The sequence below is a fragment of the Callorhinus ursinus genome, unplaced genomic scaffold (genome assembly GCF_003265705.2).
Source record: "Callorhinus ursinus isolate GAN/ISIS: 27379988/994484 unplaced genomic scaffold, GSC_fseal_2.0 scaffold129, whole genome shotgun sequence".
Classification (NCBI taxonomy): domain Eukaryota; kingdom Metazoa; phylum Chordata; class Mammalia; order Carnivora; family Otariidae; genus Callorhinus; species Callorhinus ursinus.
In genome coordinates this window covers 255,844-280,056 of record NW_027397191.1, presented here as the reverse complement: position 1 = coordinate 280,056, position 24,213 = coordinate 255,844, and the positions used below count along the sequence as shown (strand labels likewise).

At 48.4% G+C, this 24,213-nt stretch overlaps 1 protein-coding gene and 1 long non-coding RNA gene across 7 annotated transcripts in view; one reads left to right on the top strand and one right to left on the bottom strand.

Moving 5' to 3' along the window:
* ZNF184 (zinc finger protein 184) overlaps nt 1-4,304 on the top strand; it is a 29,098-nt gene extending 24,794 nt beyond the window's left edge. For 5 of the 6 annotated variants that reach the window (XM_073890143.1, XM_073890142.1, XM_073890144.1 and 2 more), the window contains exon 6: nt 1,886-4,304. In XM_073890143.1, coding sequence (XP_073746244.1) covers nt 1,886-3,843 — 1,958 coding nt within the window. In that variant the 3' untranslated portion in view covers nt 3,844-4,304. Of the gene's footprint in view, nt 1-1,856 lie in introns of all 6 variants that reach the window. The other variant, XM_073890146.1, reaches the window with a different exon arrangement.
* Nucleotides 848-19,710, bottom strand: LOC141371921 (uncharacterized). The gene is made up of 4 exons (XR_012377269.1): nt 19,379-19,710; nt 6,533-6,678; nt 5,468-5,561; nt 848-979 (listed from the first exon to the last, which is right to left on the bottom strand). It is a non-coding gene; the product is annotated as an uncharacterized lncRNA (long non-coding RNA).
* Between the last annotated feature and the right edge of the window lie 4,503 nt (nt 19,711-24,213).

Below are 24,213 nucleotides of genomic sequence, written 5' to 3'. Positions count from 1 at the left end.
AAATAACACTAGATGCCTCCTGTTACGTAGATAACGTAGATGATCCCAGGGATCCGGTCGGTAGGCAGAAGACAAACACTTGAAATATTTGGCCCCATTCCTTGGTTGACTTCTTACTATGGAATGAGACATGATGGTAGTCTTGGTAAGCTGGCCTCTCGCCCCTAGCCCTGCGCTCTTCAGCATCCAGAGCGGACTCATTCTCAACTGTGGATTTGGCTGTTTTTATCTCTGTAAGAACAACGTGCAGCTTCACAGACACGTGCGGGTAGTTGGGAGTTGTAGAAGCACCCACAGTGAGGTGGCTGCTCGTCCTGGGCCTTGTCTGGGTTCCTCTCCTTACCTTCCTCATGCCATCTCCTCTGGGCCGGTGGAGACCTGGCCCCTGCGGGATCCTGACCGGTAGCCCTGACCCGTGCTGTGTCTCTCGGGTCCCAGCGCACAGGGGTGTGGCAGTGTTGTGGTCGAGGCCCACAGCTTTGCTTTAGTAAAGTGAGAATTCCTTTCTGCAGCAGGAATGGTGCTGCTCAGTCTGGCCTTCTGGAACTCTCTCCAGTCCTTCATTCTTTGCCCCACCACGGATCTAAGACATGACAACGTGGATAACGTTTGTGGCCTTCTTCTGCCCCTCAGGGCTGGACACCCTTTTCCTCTTTAACAGCCTCAGACCCCATGATCTCTGTGTTCCTCACTGTGGAATACTTCCAGAAGGTATTCTTCACGGCCAAGTGCTGTACAAATAGGTCTTTCTTGGTGTTAGTCCGTTAGTGGAAACACACCCATTTCTTGTACTGCACAGCTGGCCATTCCCCCGACTCTTCGGGTCTGTGCTGGGGGAGCTCAGCTGTTCGGCTTCGGCCTCAGCTTCCAGACGCCACACCCGTAGCCAGGGCGCCCGGGATGGAGGGGGCGGAGGCTGTCCTGCATCTCTGCCTCCCAGTGCCCGCTGGCAGTGACGATGGTGGTGATAGCGGCCCTCCTGTCACCAACAGAACCACAGAGATGTGTAATTAAGCTGCTTTGTTTCTTTACTGAATCTACCAGCATTGACTGCCCTGCTGCGTGTAGCTGTCCCCTCCCTGGGCTTGAGCAACACTCCGCCCCCCGGTTATGCGCCTGCCTGCCTGTCCCTCTGCTGCCTTTCTGCAGTAAGTTTGACCCCGCCCATCACCCTGTCTTTCAGGGTCCCCCCTGCCCTCTTTTTTTCTCAGACATTCCCGTGGTTTCTCCTACCCTGTGCTCCCTTTTTAGGGCCGATCCCTCCTCTCCTCTGTCTGAACATCTGGGTGGTTCTACTTTTGGCATCTTCCACCCCCACAAACACCACTGCAGTCTGGTCCCTCAGTTCTCTTCCTGATTCTCAGAATGCCTGGAGTTGAACTTGCTGTCTTCCTCCCTTAAAGTCTGTCCTCTGCCTGCACCTTTCCCATTCCTGGCAGAGATGTAACTGTTCCCTCAGTGTGCCCGGCTAACGACCGTGGTCCCGGTTAGCCAGGGCTTCCCTAGTTGTCCTCACTTGAAATCTTTGTTCTCAGATTTTTGTTTGCTGCTCGTTGGCAAGGAATCCGCGTTCAGACTTGCTTTCGTCTGATGGTGTCTCCTGGGCCATCTCTCGTCCCTATGGTCAGCTTCTAATTTAACTATTATGTTCCTGGTTCTTCAAGATTATCTACGAAACTGAGTGAGACATTCTCTTGCCACTTCGTGTTTTATTTATCATTATCCTTCGCTCTTTCCAACTTTCTCCCCAGATATAATTGGCTACACTTGAAAACCCTCAAGATTTCCTAAGGGCTTTCTTTTTAGCTTCATTAGGTCCTTCCCACAACAGCAATTATTTGTTCCCTTCTATTTAGAGAACAGAGACATTCTCTTTATCTTTCAGACTGCGAGACAAGACCAGAAAATAGCAGTTCAGTCCGAGTGCTGAACATCTCTGGGGAGCAGCCAAGTCAAGAGGCAGTAGTGGAAAGACACAGAAGGGATGATCCTTGTAGTTCTAACTCTTTAGAAAGCTGGGGGTGTGGAAGCAGTGTGGAGAAGCATCAGGCAAACCACCAGACACGGGCAAGAGAAATAAAAATCACTGAAAAGACAGTACCCACCTGGGAGAGAGGCCCTGTAACTAAGGACTCTGAAAAACGCATCAGTGTGAGTTCAAACCTTGCAACACAAGAAAAATCTCCAGAAGAGACCTCTACTAAAACAAGCGCCAAACAGAATACAAACCCAGTTAAAAAAGAGAAATCTTGTAAGTGCAACGAATGTGGGAAAGCTTTTAGTTATTGTTCAGCTCTCATTCGCCATCAGAGAACACATACTGGAGAAAAGCCCTACAAATGTAATGAATGTGAAAAAGCCTTCAGCCGGAGTGAAAACCTTATAAACCATCAAAGAATTCATACTGGAGATAAACCGTATAAATGCGATCAGTGTGGAAAAGGCTTCATTGAGGGTCCATCTCTTACTCAACATCAAAGAATTCACACTGGAGAAAAACCCTATAAATGTGATGAATGTGGGAAAGCCTTTAGTCAGAGGACCCATCTTGTTCAGCATCAGAGAATTCATACTGGCGAGAAACCATATACTTGCAATGAGTGCGGAAAAGCCTTTAGCCAGAGAGGCCACTTTATGGAACATCAGAAAATTCATACAGGAGAAAAACCTTTTAAATGTGATGAATGTGATAAAACCTTTACCAGGAGCACACACCTCACTCAGCATCAAAAAATTCATACCGGCGAGAAAACCTATAAATGTAATGAATGTGGGAAGGCCTTCAACGGGCCCTCGACGTTTATCCGCCATCACATGATCCACACTGGGGAGAAGCCGTATGAGTGCAATGAGTGTGGGAAAGCCTTCAGTCAGCACTCGAACCTCACTCAGCATCAGAAAACACACACGGGGGAGAAACCGTACGACTGTGCCGAGTGCGGGAAATCCTTCAGTTACTGGTCATCCCTCGCTCAGCACCTGAAAATCCACACTGGAGAGAAACCGTACAAATGCACCGAGTGTGGCAAGGCCTTCAGTTACTGTTCCTCCCTGACTCAGCACCGGAGAATCCACACCAGAGAGAAGCCTTTCGAGTGCACCGAGTGCGGGAAGGCTTTCAGTTACCTCTCCAACCTCAATCAGCATCAGAAGACGCACACCCAGGAGAAAGCGTACGAGTGTAAGGAGTGTGGAAAAGCCTTTATTCGGAGTTCATCTCTGGCCAAACACGAGAGGATCCATACCGGCGAGAAGCCCTACCAGTGTCACGAGTGCGGGAAAACCTTCAGTTACGGCTCATCCCTCATTCAGCACAGGAAAATACACACTGGGGAGAGACCATACAAGTGTAACGAATGTGGGAGAGCCTTCAACCAGAACATCCACCTCACACAGCATAAGAGAATTCACACAGGCGCAAAGCCTTACGAGTGTGCCGAGTGCGGCAAAGCCTTCCGGCACTGTTCCTCTCTTGCTCAGCATCAGAAGACTCACACCGAAGAGAAACCCTACCAGTGTAACAGATGTGAGAAGGCTTTCAGCCAGAACTCTCACCTGACTCAGCACCAGCGCATCCACAGCGGAGAGAAGCCGTACAAGTGCACCGAGTGTGACAAGGCCTTCAGCCGGAGCACCCACCTGACGGAACATCAGAACACGCACACGGGGGAGAGACCTTACAACTGTCACGAATGCAGGAAGACTTTCAGCCAGAGCACGTACCTCATCCAGCACCAGAGGATTCATTCAGGGGAGAGACCCTTTGGGTGTAACGACTGTGGGAAGGCCTTCAGATACCGTTCTGCTCTCAACAAACATCAGAGACTGCACCCGGGCATATGACTCTTCCGGGAAGTCCGCGTTGTCCTTTGGTTAAGTACCGAGGAATCAGAGTGAAGTAAGCAAACTGCTCAAAATATTTTTACTTTTCACCATCCACTATGGCATGGAAAGGACACAAAGGGCTGAAGGAATCCAGTGATGTTGTTGTTAAGCAACTCGGTGACATTGGAAAATTCAACTGTTTTAAGTTTCAGTTTGCTCTGTGAATGAGGGATCTGGAGTAGATGGGTTTCAGGAGTTTGGAGTTTTATATTCCAGTTTTGTATGTTCACGATATACTCTTGATTAGGATTACTGTACATCAGCATTTTGCTGTGTTGCATCTACAGTGTGTATATTTATGCATGTTTTGCTAATAGAAAGCATTTGTGCTTCAGTAACTAGACGGGGGATCTATTATGCTCCTGTTCTAATGCATTTAAGTTAAGTAACTGCTTCCTAATAAAAAGAATTAAAAAGCATTCTTAAATTAATAATTCATTAGTATATACTGGCTTACCTCAGGGCAAGGATTAAACCTTCCTGTTCCTATTTCTTTTAGTATGTTTTAGCATCCTAGGAGTTTATCACAACTACAGAGATCCTCCTCTGTAGCGAAACCAGTGTTATTTAACCCTCATTGAAGAGTGCAGTCACTTCAGGAACTTTATAAAATTTGCTGCTAAGGCCCCACCCTCGGAGACTAATTTAACTGGCCTAGTGGGTGGGGACCAGGCTTCAGTATTTATTTTTTTAAACTCCTAATGTGCAGCCCAGAAAGAACAACTGGATTAGATGACCCACTCCTTTAGTCAGTAGCTTCCAGTGGCTCCTCCTAGAAGCCTCATATAACTCGTACACGTAATTTCGACTGTCATCTTGTTTCATAAGTTGGGTTCTCATGCTCTGGGAGGTAGGGTTAATTTATTTCCTCACCAAAGTGCAGAAATTAAACCGCTGTGTAAAGGTCATCTTACCTGCTTTTCCTTGGCCCCAGATACCAAAGGCAGGTGACAGTGTTAACGACCTCCCTGGCCGTGTGTGGCTCCGGCCTGCCCGGCCATTTGAGGCAGACCCGGTCAGGGTAACGTGCGAGCCAGAAATCCATAGGGGCTGAGCCCAGAAGGGACAGGCCCCTTTGATTTCTTCCAGATCTAGTCAGATTACCAGGTAGCTCTTTTCTGGGCAACTAACGACTTCCCAGCTGGGCCTTGAGAATGGAGAGCTCGGAGAACAGAGGGTAGCAGAGCAAAGTTCTAGCCTCTCCTACAGCAAGGTTTGTGGGGAGTGGGTGCTGCAGATTCTCACAAGTGAAAAAAAAAAATCAGTGTAGTCTTTGTGGCTTTTATAAATGCCAGTGACCTACACTGGAGTCTTGTCCCCTCCTTAAGTGGAGGTGCCAGACAGTGAAAAACAGATTGAATTCAGGAAAAATGTAGCCATTTTAAATCTCACGACCTTATTCTGTTGTAATTTGGAACATCTGTAAAGGAATGCCACCTTGGAATTTCATAATCCCTCAAGGCTTCCATCATGTGGGGGTTAGAGTCCCCCCACCTCGGAGGTGGGGACGGGCAGGGCACGGAGTAAGCTTGGGGTGGGGTCGGAGCCCCTCCCACAGGGCAAGGAAATGAAGTGTCTGTACCTGCGTGAAGGGTCCTCTCGTGTCAAAGGAGACCCCCAGATGGAAAACACCACAGTCTGGGATGCGAGGACGCCTGTCCTTGTGCCACCAATTCCTAAATGAAGGAGTAGAATTTATGTGGAAATGTGTCACCAACCTTGAAAGATCCCACTTGGTTCCACTCATCACAGATGCCGTCAGGTCCAGAGCACCCGGAGCATATGGTCACTGCCCAGCTTACTTCCTCTGCTTGCCTGTCCCCCATCTGCCCAGATCTCTCCCCGATCATACAGGCCTGCAGGACGCAGAAGCAGAGGCCCTCCAGAGGTTGGCATGACCTTCGTTTCTTTATCTTCTTTTTGAGTAGCTCCAGAAACCCTCTTTATTATTTGTCCCAGAACACATTCCACGTCCCCAGGGGGGCAGATTTGCAACTGCCGCTTCTGCTCAGACACCCTAATCCTACACGGTGGTGGTGAGTGAAGGTGACCTGAGCTGCCCCCTCGCCATGTACATTCCTCCCTCCCCCCCCATCTTAAGAGCCGAGAGAGGAAGTTCCTGCGAGTGGTTTCTTAGTCCTTTTTTCTTAATTGTGTCACTTATATGCCACAAACATCTATAAAGTAACTATGGATAATAACATGCTCTATCCCACTATGTCTTACTAGACGGCAAAGTAAAATTAAAATCTAAAGAGGAAAACTGGAAGTTAGAAGTTCTAGCCTTTTCCTTGAACTTATAACCAGCCCAGAAAGCTAGGAGTTCAGTTTACATGAGAGGTGTACCATCCACTGACAAGCTGCCCCAAAATAAAAGGGTCTCAGAAATAACCAATAAAACCAGACAATATGAGACGAGAAATTCTCTACTATTTACAAAAAATTCTATGACCTTCATAATGTAGTTTCTTCGGGTGTTTCAGCGTCCAAGACTGAGCATGTAAAGACCACACATTTTTCCCTCAGTCCTAGACTGGCAATTTCCTTATCTGCCACCAGATTATAGATAAAGGGCCACCTGACCAGGTTTTTGTCAAATACGTTGTTGGGGGAAAAGGGGAAATATCAATAACCTCATCATTCTTACACATTTGGGTCTTCAGGGCCGCCTGGGTGGCTCAGTTGGTCAAGCGGCTGCCTTGGGCTCAGGTCACGATCCCGGGGTCAGCAGGGAAATCTGCTTCTCCGTCTCCCTCTGCCCCCACCCTTGCTTGTGCTCTCTCAAAGTAAAATCTTTAAAGCAAAAAAAAATTGGGGTTTTCCATCAAAAATAATCCAACCACAGCCAGTGCTTATGAGCTACCTAACCTTAGAGTGCTTGGGGGTCAGATGTGGACAAGACCAAACCTCTGCTTCCACAGAATTCACATTATAAATGGATGTGTAGAATGCCAAGCGATGGGGTAAGTGGTTGAACCAACACTGGAGCAGCATGGATGGCTGGTGAGAAATCCCACCAGGGCTGTGGAAGTAGGCTGGCTGGGACATGCCTTTCTGAGGAGACCGCCGAGCACAGGCTGGAGGAAGTGAAGGAATGACGGTATCTGGAGAGCCTCCTGGGCACCGGGCTGTGGCCACAAAGGGCCTGAGACAGAGCGTCTTCGGCAGCTGGAGGACACTGGCCGGAGCCCGGTGAGTGGTGGATGAGGTCAGGCAGCTGCAGAAGCGTGCACACGGGGCCTTCCTGGCCTTGGGAAGGACTGGGCATTTTATTCTGAACGGGATGGGAGGTCACCGGGGGCTGTTGAGCAGGGCAGTGACAGGATTTTTCTTAGGTTTTAGGAGGGTCGCTGGCTGTGGTGGAGGGAAGAGACTGCGGGGCCTGGGTGGCATGCTACCCCGGCTGGCCCAGGTGACCCGGACAGAAGGGTTAGTGAATGGGGCGCCTGGGTGGCTCAGTTGGTTAAGCGACTGCCTTCGGCTCAGGTCATGATCCTGGAGTCCCGAGATCGAGTCCCGCATCAGGCTCAGCAGGGAGTCTGCTTCTCCTTCTGACCCTCCCCCCTCTCATGTGCTCGCTCTCTCTCATTCTCGCTCTCTCAAATAAATAAAATCTTTAAAAAAAAAAAAAAAAGAAGGGTTAGTGAACGTAGGAAGTAGCTGGGTTGAGGCGCTACTCTGAAAAAACAGACCAGGTTTGCTGATGGTTTGGACATGAAAGTGCGAGAGAAAGAAACCAGAATGGCTCTGACGTGGGAAGCAAAGGCAAAAGAAAAATTTCCTTACTACCCACAGCCCACTGACAAGTCCTTGAAACGGGCAGAGAGACCTCCTCTGGGAGCTCAGCTGCCTGAGCCGAGCGCAATGTATACTACTACTCTGCTGAGGGCAAAAGGCAATGCTAGCCCGGCCCCCAGGACCCTGTGAGTCTACTTTAAAATATAAGAATTCCTTTGGAAACTTCCTCGATCTCTACCACCCTCCCCCAAGACACGTGTTGGCAATCGTCCCCCAAGCAAAGCACACGGTCCACCGATAGACGTCTGAAGGGTCTCATGACTCAGGTTCTATTAGACGGTAATAAATGACCTTTCCCCAGTAACAGCCAGCCCCCGCGAGGTCCTAGAAACCTTGCTTCCAAATTCCCAGTTGACTCACGCTCTCCCTAACCGCCTCCCAACTTGAAGGTATACAATGGGCCGCTTTTCACAACCCCAGCGCGGCTCTTTCTGCCCACGGGTCCTGTCCCGTGCTTTACGAAAACCACCTTTTTGCACCAAAGATGTCTCAAGCATTCCTTCCTGGCCGTCTGCCTCGAACCCTAACGTCTTTCCTACATCTGCTCTAAGGGCTCCGGCCTGAGTAACATGAAGAAAGCAGCTGCCGAGTCCTGGAGAAAAGATGACCAAAGAGGGAGCAGGTTCACAGAAGGGGTGAGGAATCTGAATTCAGTCTGGGAACCTGTTAAAACATGGGAAACCCCACAGGATACAAGTGTACAAAACACATCGGTACAATATCACTCAGGTCCCGAAAGAAGAGCATTACCAGCGTCCCAGTAAACCCCTGCTCTACCCCTTCCAGTCACAACCTGTCTCCGTCCCCCAGGGAACCACCGTCCTGCGTTCCAACACCGGAGATCAGTTTCACCTGTTTTTGACCTGTGCTCATACAACAGGCTTGTGTGACTAGCTTTTTAAACTCAGATTGTGTTTGCGGGGCTCATCCATGTTGTTGGGAGGAGCTGTGAACGTCGCACTCCATTCTACCACAGGTGTATCACGTGGATTGTTTCCACTTCGAGGCAGTTGGGAATAACGCCACCTGATAACATCCCTGCACGTCTTTTGGGCACATATGTGCCCATCTCTGTTCCGAGTACACCTGGGAGTGAAATGATCGTGTCAGGGTATACGTAGGTCCAACTTCAGTAGACACTGCCAAACCGCCACCACCCATATTCGAGAGCTTCCACTGCTCTGCATCTTTGCCGACGTTTTCATGGTGTTTTTATTTTAGCTACCTGGGCCAAGTGTTGCTCCGGATACTTTAGACACCCAAGTGCACACATCAAGTCGGCTGTAGGATGCGCAAGTCTGCAGTACGGAGGAGAGGTCCACTGCTGGGAGTCTACAGTGTGTATTTAAAATCATGGGAGCGGATGGTGTGGCTTTGGAGGAGAGTACAGAGAAACAAGAGTTTCAAGGACTGAGCCCTTAGAAACCCAGCTTTTAGACATCAGGTGGGGATCCACGCAGAAGGCAGGCAGCGTGTGAGGTAGTGAGATAATCCAGGGGTGCACTGGAAGCCCGCTGAAGAGTGTTTAAGGATGAGAAGGTGATCGACTCGTCTCCTGAGAGGCTGCCAACGATGAAAACTGAGAACTGACCTTTAGATTTGGCAGGGAAGAGATCGATGTTGACCTGAAGAGCAGCTTTGGTGGACTGCAGGAACCAAGACCTGACTGGTGGGGTGAACATGAGAGTAGGAAGGAAGCAACTGGAGAAAGCAAGTTTGGGCACTTGAGTTTTGCCAGAACGAGAAAAGAAAATTGGGGTAGTTGCTAGAGGCAGATATTGAGTTGATGACTTTTTTTTTTTTTAAGATTGTATTTTTTCAAGTGAGAGTGAGTGGGGGGGAGGGGCGGGGGGAGAAGCTCCCAGGGCTCTCCCTGGGAGCCCGACACGGTACTCAATCCCAGGACCGTGAGATCGTGACCTGAGCCGGAGGCAGACGCTTCACCGACTGAGCCCCCCAGGCGCCGAGGTGATGACTTTTAATAGGAGGTAGGACAGTATGTTTGAATGCTCCTACGCCTGACCCAGTAGAGCGGGAAAAGCTGATGACCCAGAGAGGAGTGAAGTTAAAGGGAAGTCCCGAAGGGAGCAGAACGCAGTGAGCTCAGGGCACAAGGGGGAGGGCTGCCCTTAAAACAGGAGCGTGACCAGGATGGCTGCAGAAACAGGAGGGAGCACAGAGTGTTTGGCTGTGGTTGTAGGGAGGTTGGTGGAGGAAGGCTGCGGAAGTTCTCCTTCAGTTGCTTCTGTTTTTTCACAGAATTAGAGGTCATGAGCGGAGACGGAGAAGTGGGTGATGAGCTGTCAGAGGCCTAATGAGAGGATACAAGGCGCGAATGGGGACCTCGGACAGCGCGGGGGAGTGACCAACGGAAGAGGGCGACAGACAGGCCCTTTGAAGAGTCAAAGGGAATTTCCAAGGAGACCCATCACCATCTCTGAGCTCCCTTTGATGTTCCGCTGCATGGGGGCAGGGATAGAATAAGCTGAAAACTGGATTTAACCAGGATTTTCCCAGGACAGTGTGACCCAAGAGAGGGTTAAGAGAGCAAGGCTGCTTGAGAGACATGGATTATAATAATGACCTGTGGCATTTACGCGGAGAACGGAGGGAAGCAAAGAAAAACCCACAGGTCTTACTGTTTTAGGTTTTGTTGAGGCTGAAAACAGATATGTCGTACTAGAGGGAGGAAGCCGAAAAGGTAGGAAGGACATGGCAGTCAGGAAGCGGGCTGCTTGCCATGGAGGTTGTGAGGCGTGTACTCACTGGTGAGGACGCAAGGTCTAGGGTGTGCCTCCGGGTGGAGATGCCTGAAGAGAAAGAGAAAAGCAGACGGTTGGAGGAGAGGAAGCTGAGACCCGAGAGCACGGGCGTTGGGTGGACTGACTACATGACTGTAACTGGGAAGAGTGGGGCAGGTGCTGTGATCTCAGGAGATGAAGCGGTGACTTGGGATCAGGAGATGGCTCCAAGAAGGGGTGGTGGGTGGTCTAGTTTGATGGCGGATGTCTTGGTGGCAGGGGGGGGTCTAGGGCCGAGGCGGAAAGGATGGCCTGTAAGTGGCAATGAGGGGCAAGGACACCTACCTCACCTCCAGGCCCAGTTAAGTCTGCTTACGTAAGAGAGATGCAAGGGAAGAAGAGCAAGAAGGCAAAGGAAATATTCTAAAAGAAGTGCCAGAATTACCTGAAGAATTGTCTTCAGAGTCTGATCCATCTTCTTGTGAATTCTCGCACTGGGACAAATGCAAATGAGAAAGTAGACTGATAATCTGGGAACATTTTGGATCAAGACTAAAGAGTGATCACAGAGCCTAGGCTCTGTTTACCGGAAGCAGGAAGGAGAAGGGCAGGGGGAGGGGGCCCACCCCCTCAGATGGTAGCTACTCAGTTTGTGTTTATAACTGGGTAACTGGCTGGAAGTTAAGTAGGGCAGATACAGGGCGCCTGGGTGGCTCAGTTGTTTAAGCGACTGCCTTCGGCTCAGGTCGTGATCCTGGAGTCCCGGGATCGAGTCCCGCATCGGGCTCCCTGCTCAGCGGGGAGTCTGCTTCTCCCTCTGACCCTCTTCCCTCTCGTGCTTTCTATCTCTCATTCTCTCTCTCTCTAATAAATAAATTAAAAAATTTAAAAAAAAAAAGTAGGGCAGATACATTACGAGGGAGGAGAGGAGTCAGTATTCATCCTAAGGATCCTATGTTTTGGAGGGAAAGGGCCCACGGCCCAAGTCCCTAGATAAATTCGAGCCTCCAGGCTGAAGAGAATAGGAAGTGAAACTGGATGGGCCCTAAGAAGGAAAGAGAGGCGCAGGGGCCCCTGAAGGAAGGGTACGTAGGTGAGTTGGGGGGACCTAGAGAGCCAGAGGCCAATGGGACGGTGTGGGGCGCTCGGCATCAGTGACTTCAGCATGATCCCAAACCTTCTGAATCACACAGCCGACGCCCCTTGCACAATCTCACACTTCTTCCGCATCCTTATTTTCTGGTGACGGCCTGGCTGGCGCTGTACATCTGCCCACCAGGAGAGCGCGGGGCTTGCGCTCGTCACACCCGCCAGCCCTCCCGACAGGCGCCGGTCCTGCAGCTAATGAACAAAGGAGCGGCCTGTGTTCTACGGGAGTCTCAAATGACGGATCTGATTTCCGCTGGTCCGTGTGAAGAAACTCCTATAGTCCGGCCACACCTGGCCTCAAACCCTGGGGACCAGGCCCCGGACAATGACCACAGCAATAATAATTACTGTTTATTAAAAAGCAGCATTCCAGGCCGCTTCACATGCATTATCCCATTTTTTTAAAACGACAACCCTAGGAGGTTTGTGTTGCTATACCTGCTTGTACAGGTGATAAAATTGAAATTTAAATGGTAACTAACTTTCCTGTCAATCATATAGTAAGGGTGCAATGGGCATTCAAATTCTATTCCCGCTTGCTTCCAAGTCCCTATTTTCCTACCTCCTCACGGTGCCCACCAGCAAGTCACCAAAAGTAATGCCACCCTCTGAGTGTTGAGTCGACTGGGTTTCTTCCAGGGGCAAGAACGCATAGACACACACCTCTTTCAATCTCCACCATAGTTGTATGTACTCAGCGTTCCATCTGCGTGACATTTTCCTTGCCAAAATGTTTCCCCAAACACAAGATGAGTCTTAAAAAAAATAGTAACAACCTTTGATGAAGCTCCTTGACAAAACTTTTGAAAATCTAAATCACAGCATCAAGGCAAACTTCATTGCCTCAGTGCACCAGAGGACTGCCAGTCTACCCTCAGTTGAAAAAAAAAAAAAAAGCAAATGATCAATACTTTTAAAATGAATGTCTATACTGTAATGATCATGAAGCAATGGACAGAAAGTAGCATTACCATTTAACCCTGAAATTAAATATCCTGACCATCAATAGAACTATAGGTTTTTAACCTGTCTATACATCAGAGAGCTACAGAATAATAAAATGGATACTGTGAGTTTTCCTAAAATTGATTCTTTTCAGTGCCTGAGCCACTTCTCACCACCTTTCACCAAACCTTTCCTCCTGTGGAATCAGACCAATTCATTTGAAATCAATTTGTCATAAGGGAATTAGACAGAAATCAATGTATGACCAATTGGCTGAAAAATCAATTCACCCATTTTCCAAAAAAAAAAATGCATTTAATTATAAAGTTACAGTTGAGTAAACGGGGAAAAAATAGGGCATGATGAAAGTGAAAAGACTGGATACATGAATTCTAATATTTTTTTAAGATTACTGTAAAATTTAAGCTGGGCAATCTTCATTTTTCTAGCATACAAAAATGTTGAAAAAAAAACAATCAATTTGGGGACATAAAGATCATATAAGGTAGTTTCATCTTCTAATCGGTTATGAAAAAAAGACTAGACTCCAAAACCAAAAACTTCAGTGTAGCATTCATACTCCCATGGACCTTGATCATCGATTTGCTGAGAAACCATCTAGGGCGGTGCTTCTCCAGCTTTAAAGTACGTGACTCACTGAGGATCTTGTTACTGCTTCTTCAGCAGGCTGGGGAAAGGTCTCAGAGTTTCTCACGAGCCGCTTGATCCATGCAGTTCACTCTAAAACCGGCCCTGCAGTGCCCTCTTCAATATGAAACAGCGAAGTTTCTGGTACGAACTGCTCGAAAACACAGAGCTCCTCTGCCATTTACCACACTGATGGAATAATGGCAACATTTTCTGGAGATCGGCAAAATGACAACTAACACTCAAAAACATGAAAGAACTCAAAAGTACCCTCCCGAATCCTACCCACACAGAATGTTAACATTTATAAATCTGGGTGCTAGAAGTACAAAATTTGAGGAATTGAGTGAATACCACAGTGACTGAGGGAGAGTGGTCCTTGTGGCTTCTGCTTGGAAAGCTCCGTCTCTCAGATCCTTCCCTGGCTGGAAACACTATTTTCCAAAAATGGCCCTAGCAGTATTTCCGGTCCTAAAACATGATCTTCCAGAAAGCCCATTCTCCCACTCAACCTCCCCAACTCGGGGGCTGTCACCCCTCCTTGAGCAGCACTCAGCAGAAGTGACCTGGTTTCCAGGTCTAGGTCGTAAAAAGGAGAAGACCCCGCTGCCCTCACTTCTCCCTCCATCCCAGAAACTGCCTCTCCATCCTCCCCCCGGCCCCGATCCTTTGTAGCACACACACAAGCACAGACGTCCCCTCGCCTTCTAGGAAACAGATGTTTGGAGAGAGTTCTTTGAAAAGTTGGACTTGATCTTTATTACTGTTTTCTCTCCATAATCCAAGCAGCTGACAAAGAGGACTGTATAAACCCCAGACAGCAAGTGGCACTCTTTTGTGCCAGAATCACCCTTTAATCGGCTCCTGAACCTCTGTCCTGAACGTCTGATACACAGCCACTCACTTCCCTGAGCGTGAACTCTTTCCCGTAAGGTTCTCGACTTCATGCAGAAACCACCTGTAATTAAGGGTCTTTCTATTTTTGATTCCTGGCTTTGGGCACCCACCCCCACCCCCCGCCTGGTAGTCCTGGTGCTTCTTCTTTGGGCATGCTGGGGTGCAGGGTGTTCAACCCACACAATCCCTGGCTCACATGTGAGAACTCTCACCCAGTCCCCCCATCCATCATAAAACCCCACGCCAGGAACCCCTCTACACTATTTTCTGACCATGTGGGGAGCTTGCTGTGCTCTCCCCAGAAAGTCTCACTTTCACACCATCTTGGTGCCGGTGTGGAGTCATCAGTCTTGACATCCGATCCACTGTGCCCGCGTCCGGTCACCAGGCCACCACCTCCATCTGAGTCCTTGCGCGAACACAGCTTGGGTTTCAGCTGGTGATCTTCATGCATAGGTGTTAGGAATCCAACTGCCTGCCTGCAAAAATTCTGGCTCTTCTACAAAAACATCCTGTAAAACTAAGATCACGCCTGTCTGCTGCGTTGGAACAAGACATACTGTTACACCACGCATCATTACTTTGCTCCCTGTTCTTTCCTTTTGTAGTCTATCAGTGCTGAGAGTGTTGGCAGTTGCTAAAGGTTTCAGAAATATGGCAGAGCAAATTAGTGTTGATGGGAAGAAAAAAACAACAATCCATTAACTTTTTCCTCTGTGAACTGCAATTATTCGATTTCAGTGGTGCTAGATCTCTTTCCAGCTGCTGGTAGAGAGGGGTTCCCAGGAAAAAATAGTTTGATGCAACAAGGGAAAGGTCAGAGAAGTTTCTCTCTCTCTGGATTTGTCCCTGTAAAGGGGTGTGGAGAAGGGAGGGAAAGAATGCCCTCACAATGGGATGGGACCTGTGTTCCAGACACTGTCTCGGTCACACCCTGTGCCTCAGATGGGCGTCCAGGTGCTTGAGCTGTGGATGAACCCACCACTGCCTGACTCACCTCGGTCCTGGACCGGCAAGAAAATATCCAGGCTCAAGGCCCAGGAAGTAGGGAATGTATGGTTACTAAGACCCCCTAGAAAGGCAGTTCTGAGCAGAACACTCTAGGGCCAGCAAAACCTGGACTCACAGCTCTGACGGCCGATGGCCCCATCACTGCCCAAGAAGATCCGGAAACAAACGTGGGTCTCTTGGTAAAGGAAGAGATTTTCGGGGGCCTCTTCTTGGCTGCTCCCTTACTTTCTTTGCCGCACCTCCGGGCAGAGTCCCAGAGAGAAACTGATGCCCCCCTCAAGCAGTTCAATGGAAGAAAATTCCCCCAAGATGGGGAACCAAGCAAGGCCAACGGAGCACTGGCACTGAGCCATCCCAGAGACACCCCCGAGCCTGGAAGGGCAAGGGCAGAAGAGTACGGCCTCTCACGGCCACTGGGACAAAGTACCACAAGCTTGGAGGCTTTAAACAGCACATTCCTTTTCACGTTCCTGGTGTCCAGAAGTCTGAAATCAGTGTCGCTGGGCCAAAATCAAAGTATTGCCAGGGCCATACTCCTTCGGGAAGCTGCACGGGAGACACCATTCCTGGCCTCTTAGAGATGGTGGTATCACTCCAGCCTCGGTCCCCACTGCCGCCTCCTCTTCTTTGCCTCCCTCTTAGGAGGTCCACCCTCGTACTCGGGATCATCTCCCCATCTCAAGATCCAGAATTTTTAAAAAAAATTTTTTTATTTGCAAGAGAGAGCACGAGCCGGGGGTGGGGGGGGAGGCGCACAGGGAGAAGGAGAAGCAGGCTCCCCGCCGAGCAGGGAGCCCGATGCGGGGCTCGATCCCAGGACCCCGGGGCCATGACCTGAGCCGAAGGCAGACGCTTAACGACTGAGCCCCCCAGGCGCCCCAGGAGGGTGATTTTTTTCGCATGGGAATCTAGGAGCTCCTGAGTAGCACCTTGGTCCTTCCCCAGAGGGGAGCACAGAGGAGGTGGAAAGGGATGCTTTGCCCCACACAGGTCAGGAGTGGAGAGAAGGTGGGCAAAGCGGGCTTTCAGTCTCGGGTGTATGCTTACTCAAGAGTACCACGATCAGCTATGTTTTGGGGGAAGATAACTGACAGCAAATGTGAAGAGCAGGAAATGGAAGCCCAGAGGCAGAGACCAGTTTAGGAAGCCTTCACAAAGTTGTAGCTGAGAGCTCGTATGTGAACTAAGCCAGAGACGGCAGCAAAAGGGGGATCAACAGGGCTGGGTGATGGGCTAACTGTAGGAGTAAGGAAAAGAGAAGAGCTGCAGATGGCACCATAGCTTGAACCAAGACAATGGGTTGGCAGGTGAGGCGGTCACCCTACTGGCATTTGAGGGGGACAGTTCCCACTGTGCCAGATTGCCACACGCATTTTAGGATGTTTATCATCACCGACTCCTGCCCGCTAAATCAAAGTAACACTCCCAAGTCACTGTGACCACCAAAATGCCCTCTAAAGGGCTGGGGATACCACTCGACACGGTAGCCAGTCTAACAAGTGGGGTTGAAGATGATGGGTTCCTTTTCACACACATCAGTTTGTGGCGCCAACAGAATAGTGATCTGCAGACACCTAGGAAATAGGTGGAAACGTAGGTCTTAAGCTCATGAGGAAGGCTGTGTGGCGATGTAGACCAGGACCGCAGAGTTAATGGTTTAAGCTGCGGAGAGCCAGAGGAAAGATGCTAAACACAGAACTTTGGAGAATGTCCAAAGTCAAGAAACAGAAGAGTCAGAGAAAGAGATAAAGCAAGTCAGAGTACTAGGAGGGTCAAAGCTCTGAGAAGCGAGATGAAATTCCAAGGCAAGACTGTGTGTGGCAAGTAGGAGCTCCTGAAATCCACAGAAAATGCAAGTTTTTGAACCGGTAAAAATAGTCACATGGCTCAAAAATCACGAAAATACATTGTACTTGTCACCCCTACCTCTGTCCTGCACCTGTCCAGAAGTCCCTTTCAAGTAACCACTTTAATTAATTTGTGTACCCTTCTAAGGATTCTGGTGCAGATAAAAGCAAACATAAATTCATATTCTTGTTTTAATTCTTCTTTAACACTGGATATGGCACATAGAATGTTATTCACCTGGCTTTTTTTCACTCAAAAATATATTCTGGAGATTTTTTTTTTTTTTTTTTGTGGTGGTGTTTCATTCTCTTCAGAGAAACAGAATCCATATAGATGACATACAGATTTAGATACAGAAAGAGATTTATTTTAAAAAATTGGCTCATGCAATCATGGGAGCTGACAAGTCCCAAATCCCTAGGGCAGGCCAGCAGGCTGGAAACTCGGGCAAGATTTCGGTGTTAAGGTCTTGAGGCAGAATTCCTTCTGCTCTGAGAAACCTGTTTTTGTCTTACGGCTTACCACTGATTGAATGAGGCCCACCCACGTTACAGAGGGTTATCAACTTTACTCAATAATCACATCTACAAAATACCTTCACAGAAACACCTAGGGTTTGGCCAAACAACTCAGCACAGAGCCTAGCCAAGTTGACACATAAAATGAACCATCACAAGACGCACAGTATTTCATTGTATGGACAGGCAGAATTTATTCAACCAATTCCGTAGATGGAAGACATTTAGCTTCTTATCAATTTTTTTTTGCTATTACAAACTATTCAATGAATCACTTCGTATATATGTCATTTTAAATAGGTGCAGATATATGCAACTGTCAGATATTGCCACACTCCCCTTCGTGGGGTTGCTCCTACCAGCGACCTCTGAGACCGACTCTTCCCCACAGCCTTGACAACAACTATGCTGTCAAATCTGGGAATTTTTGCATCTGATTGGTGAAAATGATAGCCCCATGGAGTTTTAATTCTCCTTTCCCTGTGAGCAGATGTAGCTGAGCTGCAAGGGGACAGGTCAAATTCCGGGGGCTGGGAACACGCGGATGATGGCATGGTGTAGAGCTGAAGAAACAGTCTAAAGGGACAGAAATCTGGCAATATTAGGAGAGAATTAGCTTGGTGGCTAGAGTAGCATGTGGGTTTAATGAAGATGTTTTTAAATAGAAGAGATCTATTAGACTTGTTTAAAGTGATAATGAAATGAGTCACCAGAAGAAGACTGAAAACTGAAGAGTGTGAGAGCAAAGTCATAAAGGAGACATAAAGGACTGGATCTCCAATGAAGTTGGGATGGAGAGGAGCTAAGTGGTGGGTGTGCAAAGTGTGGAGGACAGAAGCTGGTGGGTGGGGAGCAGACGGCAGGCACCTTTTAAAGGCAGAGGAGGAGGAGAACTTTTGGAACAAGAATTAAAAAGGGAAGGATTAGATTCACCGGTGGGAGAGGAAAAGCACAAGGCGCAGATGCTACACTGGCCAAAGGCATGGGGATTCCTGCCTGCCAAGAACACCAGGGTTCCAGAGAAAAGGCAGAATGGTTGCTGGATGATTCATCCATGTGGACGCGGAGATTCAACAAATATTTACCGAGCGTTTACCCTGTGAGCCACACTGATGTCACTCAGAATGAAACGAGACCAAGAAATAGAGCAGAAGGCTGTAAGTCAGATGCCAAGGTCACGTATGTCTGAGACCAGGAGGAGAGAGAGTGGGGGAGCACGAAGATAAAAGGCATGTTCTGGGAAAAGCAGAGATTTACTTTAGCCTCAGAGGTACGGTGGAAAATCTAGTAACAAGATGGGTCCCAGGGAAAGGAATCGCTAGCATCACGGAGGTGACTGGAGGGAAAAATTCTTCATTTGGGCAGTGGTGAAGGGATGACTTGAACATGAGGCAGGAAGGAATTGGTGGACCTCACTGTTCCATGAGGAATACTGGTACACATAAAAATCATTAAAGGAAATTTCCATTAGACACAGGCTAGTATAGTGAACTCCACTGTATCCCTCACTCAGCTTCAATACTGATCAATATTTTGCCAATCTTGTTTAGTGATCGCCCCCTCATTCCCCTTTTATTTATTCCTGGAGTATTTTTCAATAAGACCCAGATATTATATGAGTTGTATCTCCTAACCCATAAAGGACTTTTTCTTCCTTTTAAAACATAACCATAATGCCATTATCACAACTAATAAAACTAATTTTATAAAGTTGTTTTGATAATACGTGACCGAAGCATTTGCTAAGGGTACAAAATAAGAACACTGGCGTTTAGAAAGCCTGAGAAGGAAAGCTGACACAGGGCAGGATTAGTTGGGTCTTTGGCAGCACTATTAAAACTTACAGTGTAAAACACGAACGTGGGGGAGTTGAGGATGTAACCTGTTACATGTACACCGTAATTTGTTGCATATAAACACACGCCTCTCTCTCCATACCTAGCTGGGTAGGTACAAACAGGTATCAGGGAGGAAGAGAGGCTGGGCGCACATTTACTGGATCGGCCCGACGGGAGGAGCACCGTGCGCTGCTCGCTCCGGGCAGGGCGGCGGCCCCCTCGGTCGGGCGCAGTCAGGACCCGGGAGGGGGCTCAGTCCGCCAGCGCACACATCCGGGACGCACATCAGCAGGCGGCAGGCCGGGGAACGAGCAAGGGCGACGGCTTCACCCCGACTCATCAGTTGGTGAGAAAAGGCAGCCGCTCCCCCACGGCCGGCCGCCCCGCCCCCAACGGGGCGCACCGGCACGCCCAGCGCCTGCCGAGGGCCGCCCACCCCACGCCAGCGGGAGCTTGGGGCAGGGACGTCACACAGGGTTCTCGGTGTGGGCGGGGCTTGTCCCTAAGACTCCTGGGAGATGGAGTCCGGGAGCCGGGACGCCGCGGGGCTTTCTGGGAACTGTAGTTCTCAGCCGTGTTCTCAGCGGGCCGGGAGGGTGCGCGTCGCTCGGAGAGGCCACCTCCCCTGTGCCGGAGGGACGCGCGACTGCGCGCGTTGTGCCAGCCCGCGAAGGAGGCCAAGGCCGTGTAGAGCCGGGTGCCGCCCCGGGAGGCAAGTTCCTGTGTGAGGCTGAAATCGGGCCCGTCTGCCAGCCCAGCGTCTGCGCAGCTGCGGCCCGGGCGGGGCCGGGAGGCCGAGCGGCCGCGTGCCCGCCGCTCTGGAACCGCGAACCTGGCCTACAGCGTTCCAGCCTGAGGTTTTGGAAGAAGACCCTCACGAAGGAGTATATCCTGAAGCCGCTGAGGTCGAAGCCACCTGTGGTTGCTTTACCAGGGAAATTTAGGATTAAGGTGAAACCGCAAAATCGTCTGTGTCAAAGGGATGGTGAGGGGCAGGTTCTGTTGTTTCAGAGCCTCAGAGGAGGCCATGGAGAACAAAAGGATGATGCAAGACCAGGTGAAACCAGCCTCCAAGGGGACATCTCGGGAGACAACTCTTGTCTTGCTCCGTGATGTCGCCCTCGCATCAGGCCACGAACCCCTTCTCTCCCTCCGGCGCTGCGCGTGTGCCACTGTGGCCTGTGGGTCCGGAGAACGAACGCTCGCCTTGCCTCCCGTGCTTCGGGGGAGGGGACAATACAATCATCAGAGCCCCGGCCCACTTTCCCAAAGTGTGTTTCCTTGCAGGGACGCACGGTAGCACAGAAGAATGGGCTCCCCGGCCCCAGACTTCGCAGACTCAAGCGCTGGCTCTGTGGCCTGCTGGAACTACTATGCCTGCCTCACCTTGCTCATGTTCAAAATATGCGTAACGTCGCGGACGTCTTCGTTAGGGTTCCACCGACTGAGTACATTCCTGTACAGCTTGACAGCAGTGGCTCCCAGATAAGCACTCGGCATTAGTCTTCACTCCAGTGTTAGGAGTTATTAAATAAGATCTGAGCATTTTGCTCTTTGCGCTTCTATGTGTTTTAAATTTCTTAGTAGTTTTGTGCAGTAAGTGGAAATGATGAGGAAACACTCAGGCTAAATGACTGCCCTGTGTTCGGGGAACAAGTAGCGCTCTTGGGGCTACAAGTCTCGTCTAATGGATCATTCTTCCGACCACCACACCATGACTTCCTTGCTCACATTCTTCTAGCTTGGATCTATGAAGCTACAAAGCTGCAGTGATTCTGTACACACAGAGTCAAGTAATGGGTTGGGCATTCAGGCGGTCCTCAATTTATAAACAGAAACTGACCTCTGCATGGGCTGCACAGAAATTTCTCAGTCCTAAGATGATCTCTGCATGTTTCAAAACGTCTTAGGACAAAGTTCATTAGGATTCATGCTCATGTCTACAGTAGGGGATTATGGACAGACCTCTCTTATGGAAAAGTAAACTGAGAGCAAATCGAATTGCTTGGTACCCTCTCCCTCCGCACGGGATGGAGCCTCACTCCAGATCCTTGCTAATTTTAGAATGCACCCATAGGAGCTGACTGCACTGATAAGTGCGGGCTTCTCCCGTCCAGAACTCAGAATCCGTATTTCCCACACTGTTAACGATGGTTTGTGAGTCAGACACGTTAGGGATATTATTCATTGCATAAGCTTATTTAAGTTTGACCTAGCACCCTAAATGCCAAGCATGATTTCCTTGGAAAATAGTTTCTAAGCTGCTGGTCTCAGGGATTTAACTTGTAGGTATGAGTGAAATTCCTGTAGTTTTTCATTTTGGTGTGCCAATCACTAAGGCTCAGAGACATTCGATCATTTATTTATTTGATAGGTATTTCTTGAACATCTACTGTGTGCCAAGCACGGTTTTGTAGCTATGGGTACAAAGGTAGACAAAAAAGAAATTACCTGCCCTCATGTTGGATTTGGTTAAGAAGTTTGGTTAGGAAGACAGACTTTAATCAAATAATCACATAAGCTACAAATTGTGAAGGAGCTGTGAGAGTAAAATGCCCTGGCCTGGGAGTCCCAGAAAGCTCCCTTGAAGAAGTGCCACATGAGCTGAGAGCTCGTGGGTGAGGAAGACTAAAGGTTGTATTAACCGTATTCTTCTTCTTCTTCCTTGACGCTCTGATATTTGGAACCTCACAGACGCGAGGGGGATTGTCCCTTCTCAGGATTAGCAGAGTCCTAGAGATAGCCAACAATTTGCCGGGCCCCCAGCATAGCTTTCATAGGCAAACTAACCAATCCAGGGCCCCAAACGCCCTTCCCCACCTCCCCTTTGGCTGCTACTCTCTGCTATTTACCTTTCCTAATCACCCCAGGTCCCTACACTCCCCCACTGAAATAATTCAAACTGGCCAATTCTAAACCTGCCTACCCTCCTTCGTCTGTTCTTTTCCATATGGAAACCACAATAAAGGCTTTTGCCCACATTTTCCTCCCACCTCTTCAGCCTCCTGACCAACCTTGGTGCTTCCCCCCACATGTGGCGCTGCCTGGCCGGGCACGGCATACATGCACCTCAGGAACAGTGAGTAACAAGCTCTCTTCTCAGTGGCAATCATCTCTTGATGTCATCATACCTAAACAATAAATAAAACCTACATTTTAAAACAGGCAAAGAAAACTGTAGGGTATGGAGCAGGGAGCCGCTAACATTCTCCCGCCAGCGGAGACCCGGGTGAGGTTGAGCTTCTGCTCCTGGACTTGTGCAGTGGGAACAAACTTCCTTCCCTTGTACTAGACCATCTTTCCCTCACCTCATCCCATGTAAGGACAGAACCGGCCAAGACAGAGTTGGGGTGTCAAAGAGACAGAAGTCAAGGGCAATGGCTATACTTCAAGCCTGAGGGTTGTACCACTGATAGGTAAGGGAAATCAGGAGATTTGGCTTTTTTATGGGAAGAATCTAGATATCACATCAACGAGCAGAGAAAACGCTTTTAAGAACCTTTAGCGAATCCTTAAGCAGATACTTGAGAAATCACATCAGATGACTCTAACCTTAGTAAAATAAAGAGAGGGAATGGATAACTAGTTTTAAATCAGAAAGTTTAGCTGTTTGGGTATAGTCATTATAACTTCTGAAGAGAAGGAAGAAGGGACTTCATTTGTACTGTTAATGCTGATTTCCTCAGCTACGTGGTTACGTGTGTATTCTTTATGTTAACATTTGTAATATTTTGAACATCTTGAATATTTCCTAATGATTTAAAAAAGTGTATTGGGAGATTGTTGGGCAAGGAGGTAGTGTGAATAATTATGTAGGCAATTAATAATAATAAATCTCTCCATAATTGTCCATGAAACATTTACAAAAATAGGGTTTTTTTTTTATTTAACAAAATACTATCTATGCATATTTTTAAAAGCCAAACAGTACTATTAGGTTTATAAGGAAAAACAGTTATCCCTACGTCCATGACCTGCTGTCCAAAGGAACTATTATTAAGTCTTTTGGCTATTTTGGTGTTACCCTGAATGTTTCTAAGAAGAAACACTTATTTTATTTTTTATTCTTGATTTTATTCCTGATTTTTCATTTTTAGGTAATTATATATTGGCTTTTGCTATGGAGGATAAGCATTTTTACCTCTCTCAACCTTCCCATACGTATCTTCTCCCCAACCTTTCCAATAAACTGATATCACAAGGCTGGGTGAAATCAGTTTTGATAACTAGGACTACATATTGTTCACAGCTGAGCCACACAGTACACTATGATTAATTTTCCTTTTTTGTACAGATTTTTGTTTTTCCTAAAGGTAGTTACTGCCCCTTTTTTCTGCTTAGTGTTCTATGTACCAATGCATCAATTCACCGGTAGATCCATGAAAACCTCAGGACGGTCAAACACAGCAGACTATCAGTTCGACTGTTTTCCTTGCTGACAACCCTTTGGGGGCCGCCTCCTGTCCCCACCTTGACTCTTTAGGCTTACCACGTAGTTAGCATTCTGGGGCAGTCTTTTATTTGGCCTTACAGCTTTGAACACTCTCAGTGTTATTTCAGTTTGGTCCTATCTCACTTCTGGCTACTTCATTCTTCATCCTAGTACTAGACCTATCTATAGGTCTATGTATCTTTGATTTTCAGGAACTGACAATATTCCACATGATTGTAGACTTCACCCAGAAGAAGCGGCAACAAATGAACCTTGCTCAGACACACAGATAGAGATGTGATGCTCGAAAACTACAAAACCTGGTAGCACAAGGTAATACTCGCTTCTCCCATGACTCAAATTTCCTCACCTACGGTACTTTCTGCTTTCAATCTAAAATAATGGCACCTTATGTTTGTTTCGTGTTTCATGGTACTTACACTGCTTCTATGTTCCTCACTGGATCCAGATAATATCCCTGTTCACATTTTCTTGTTTTATAT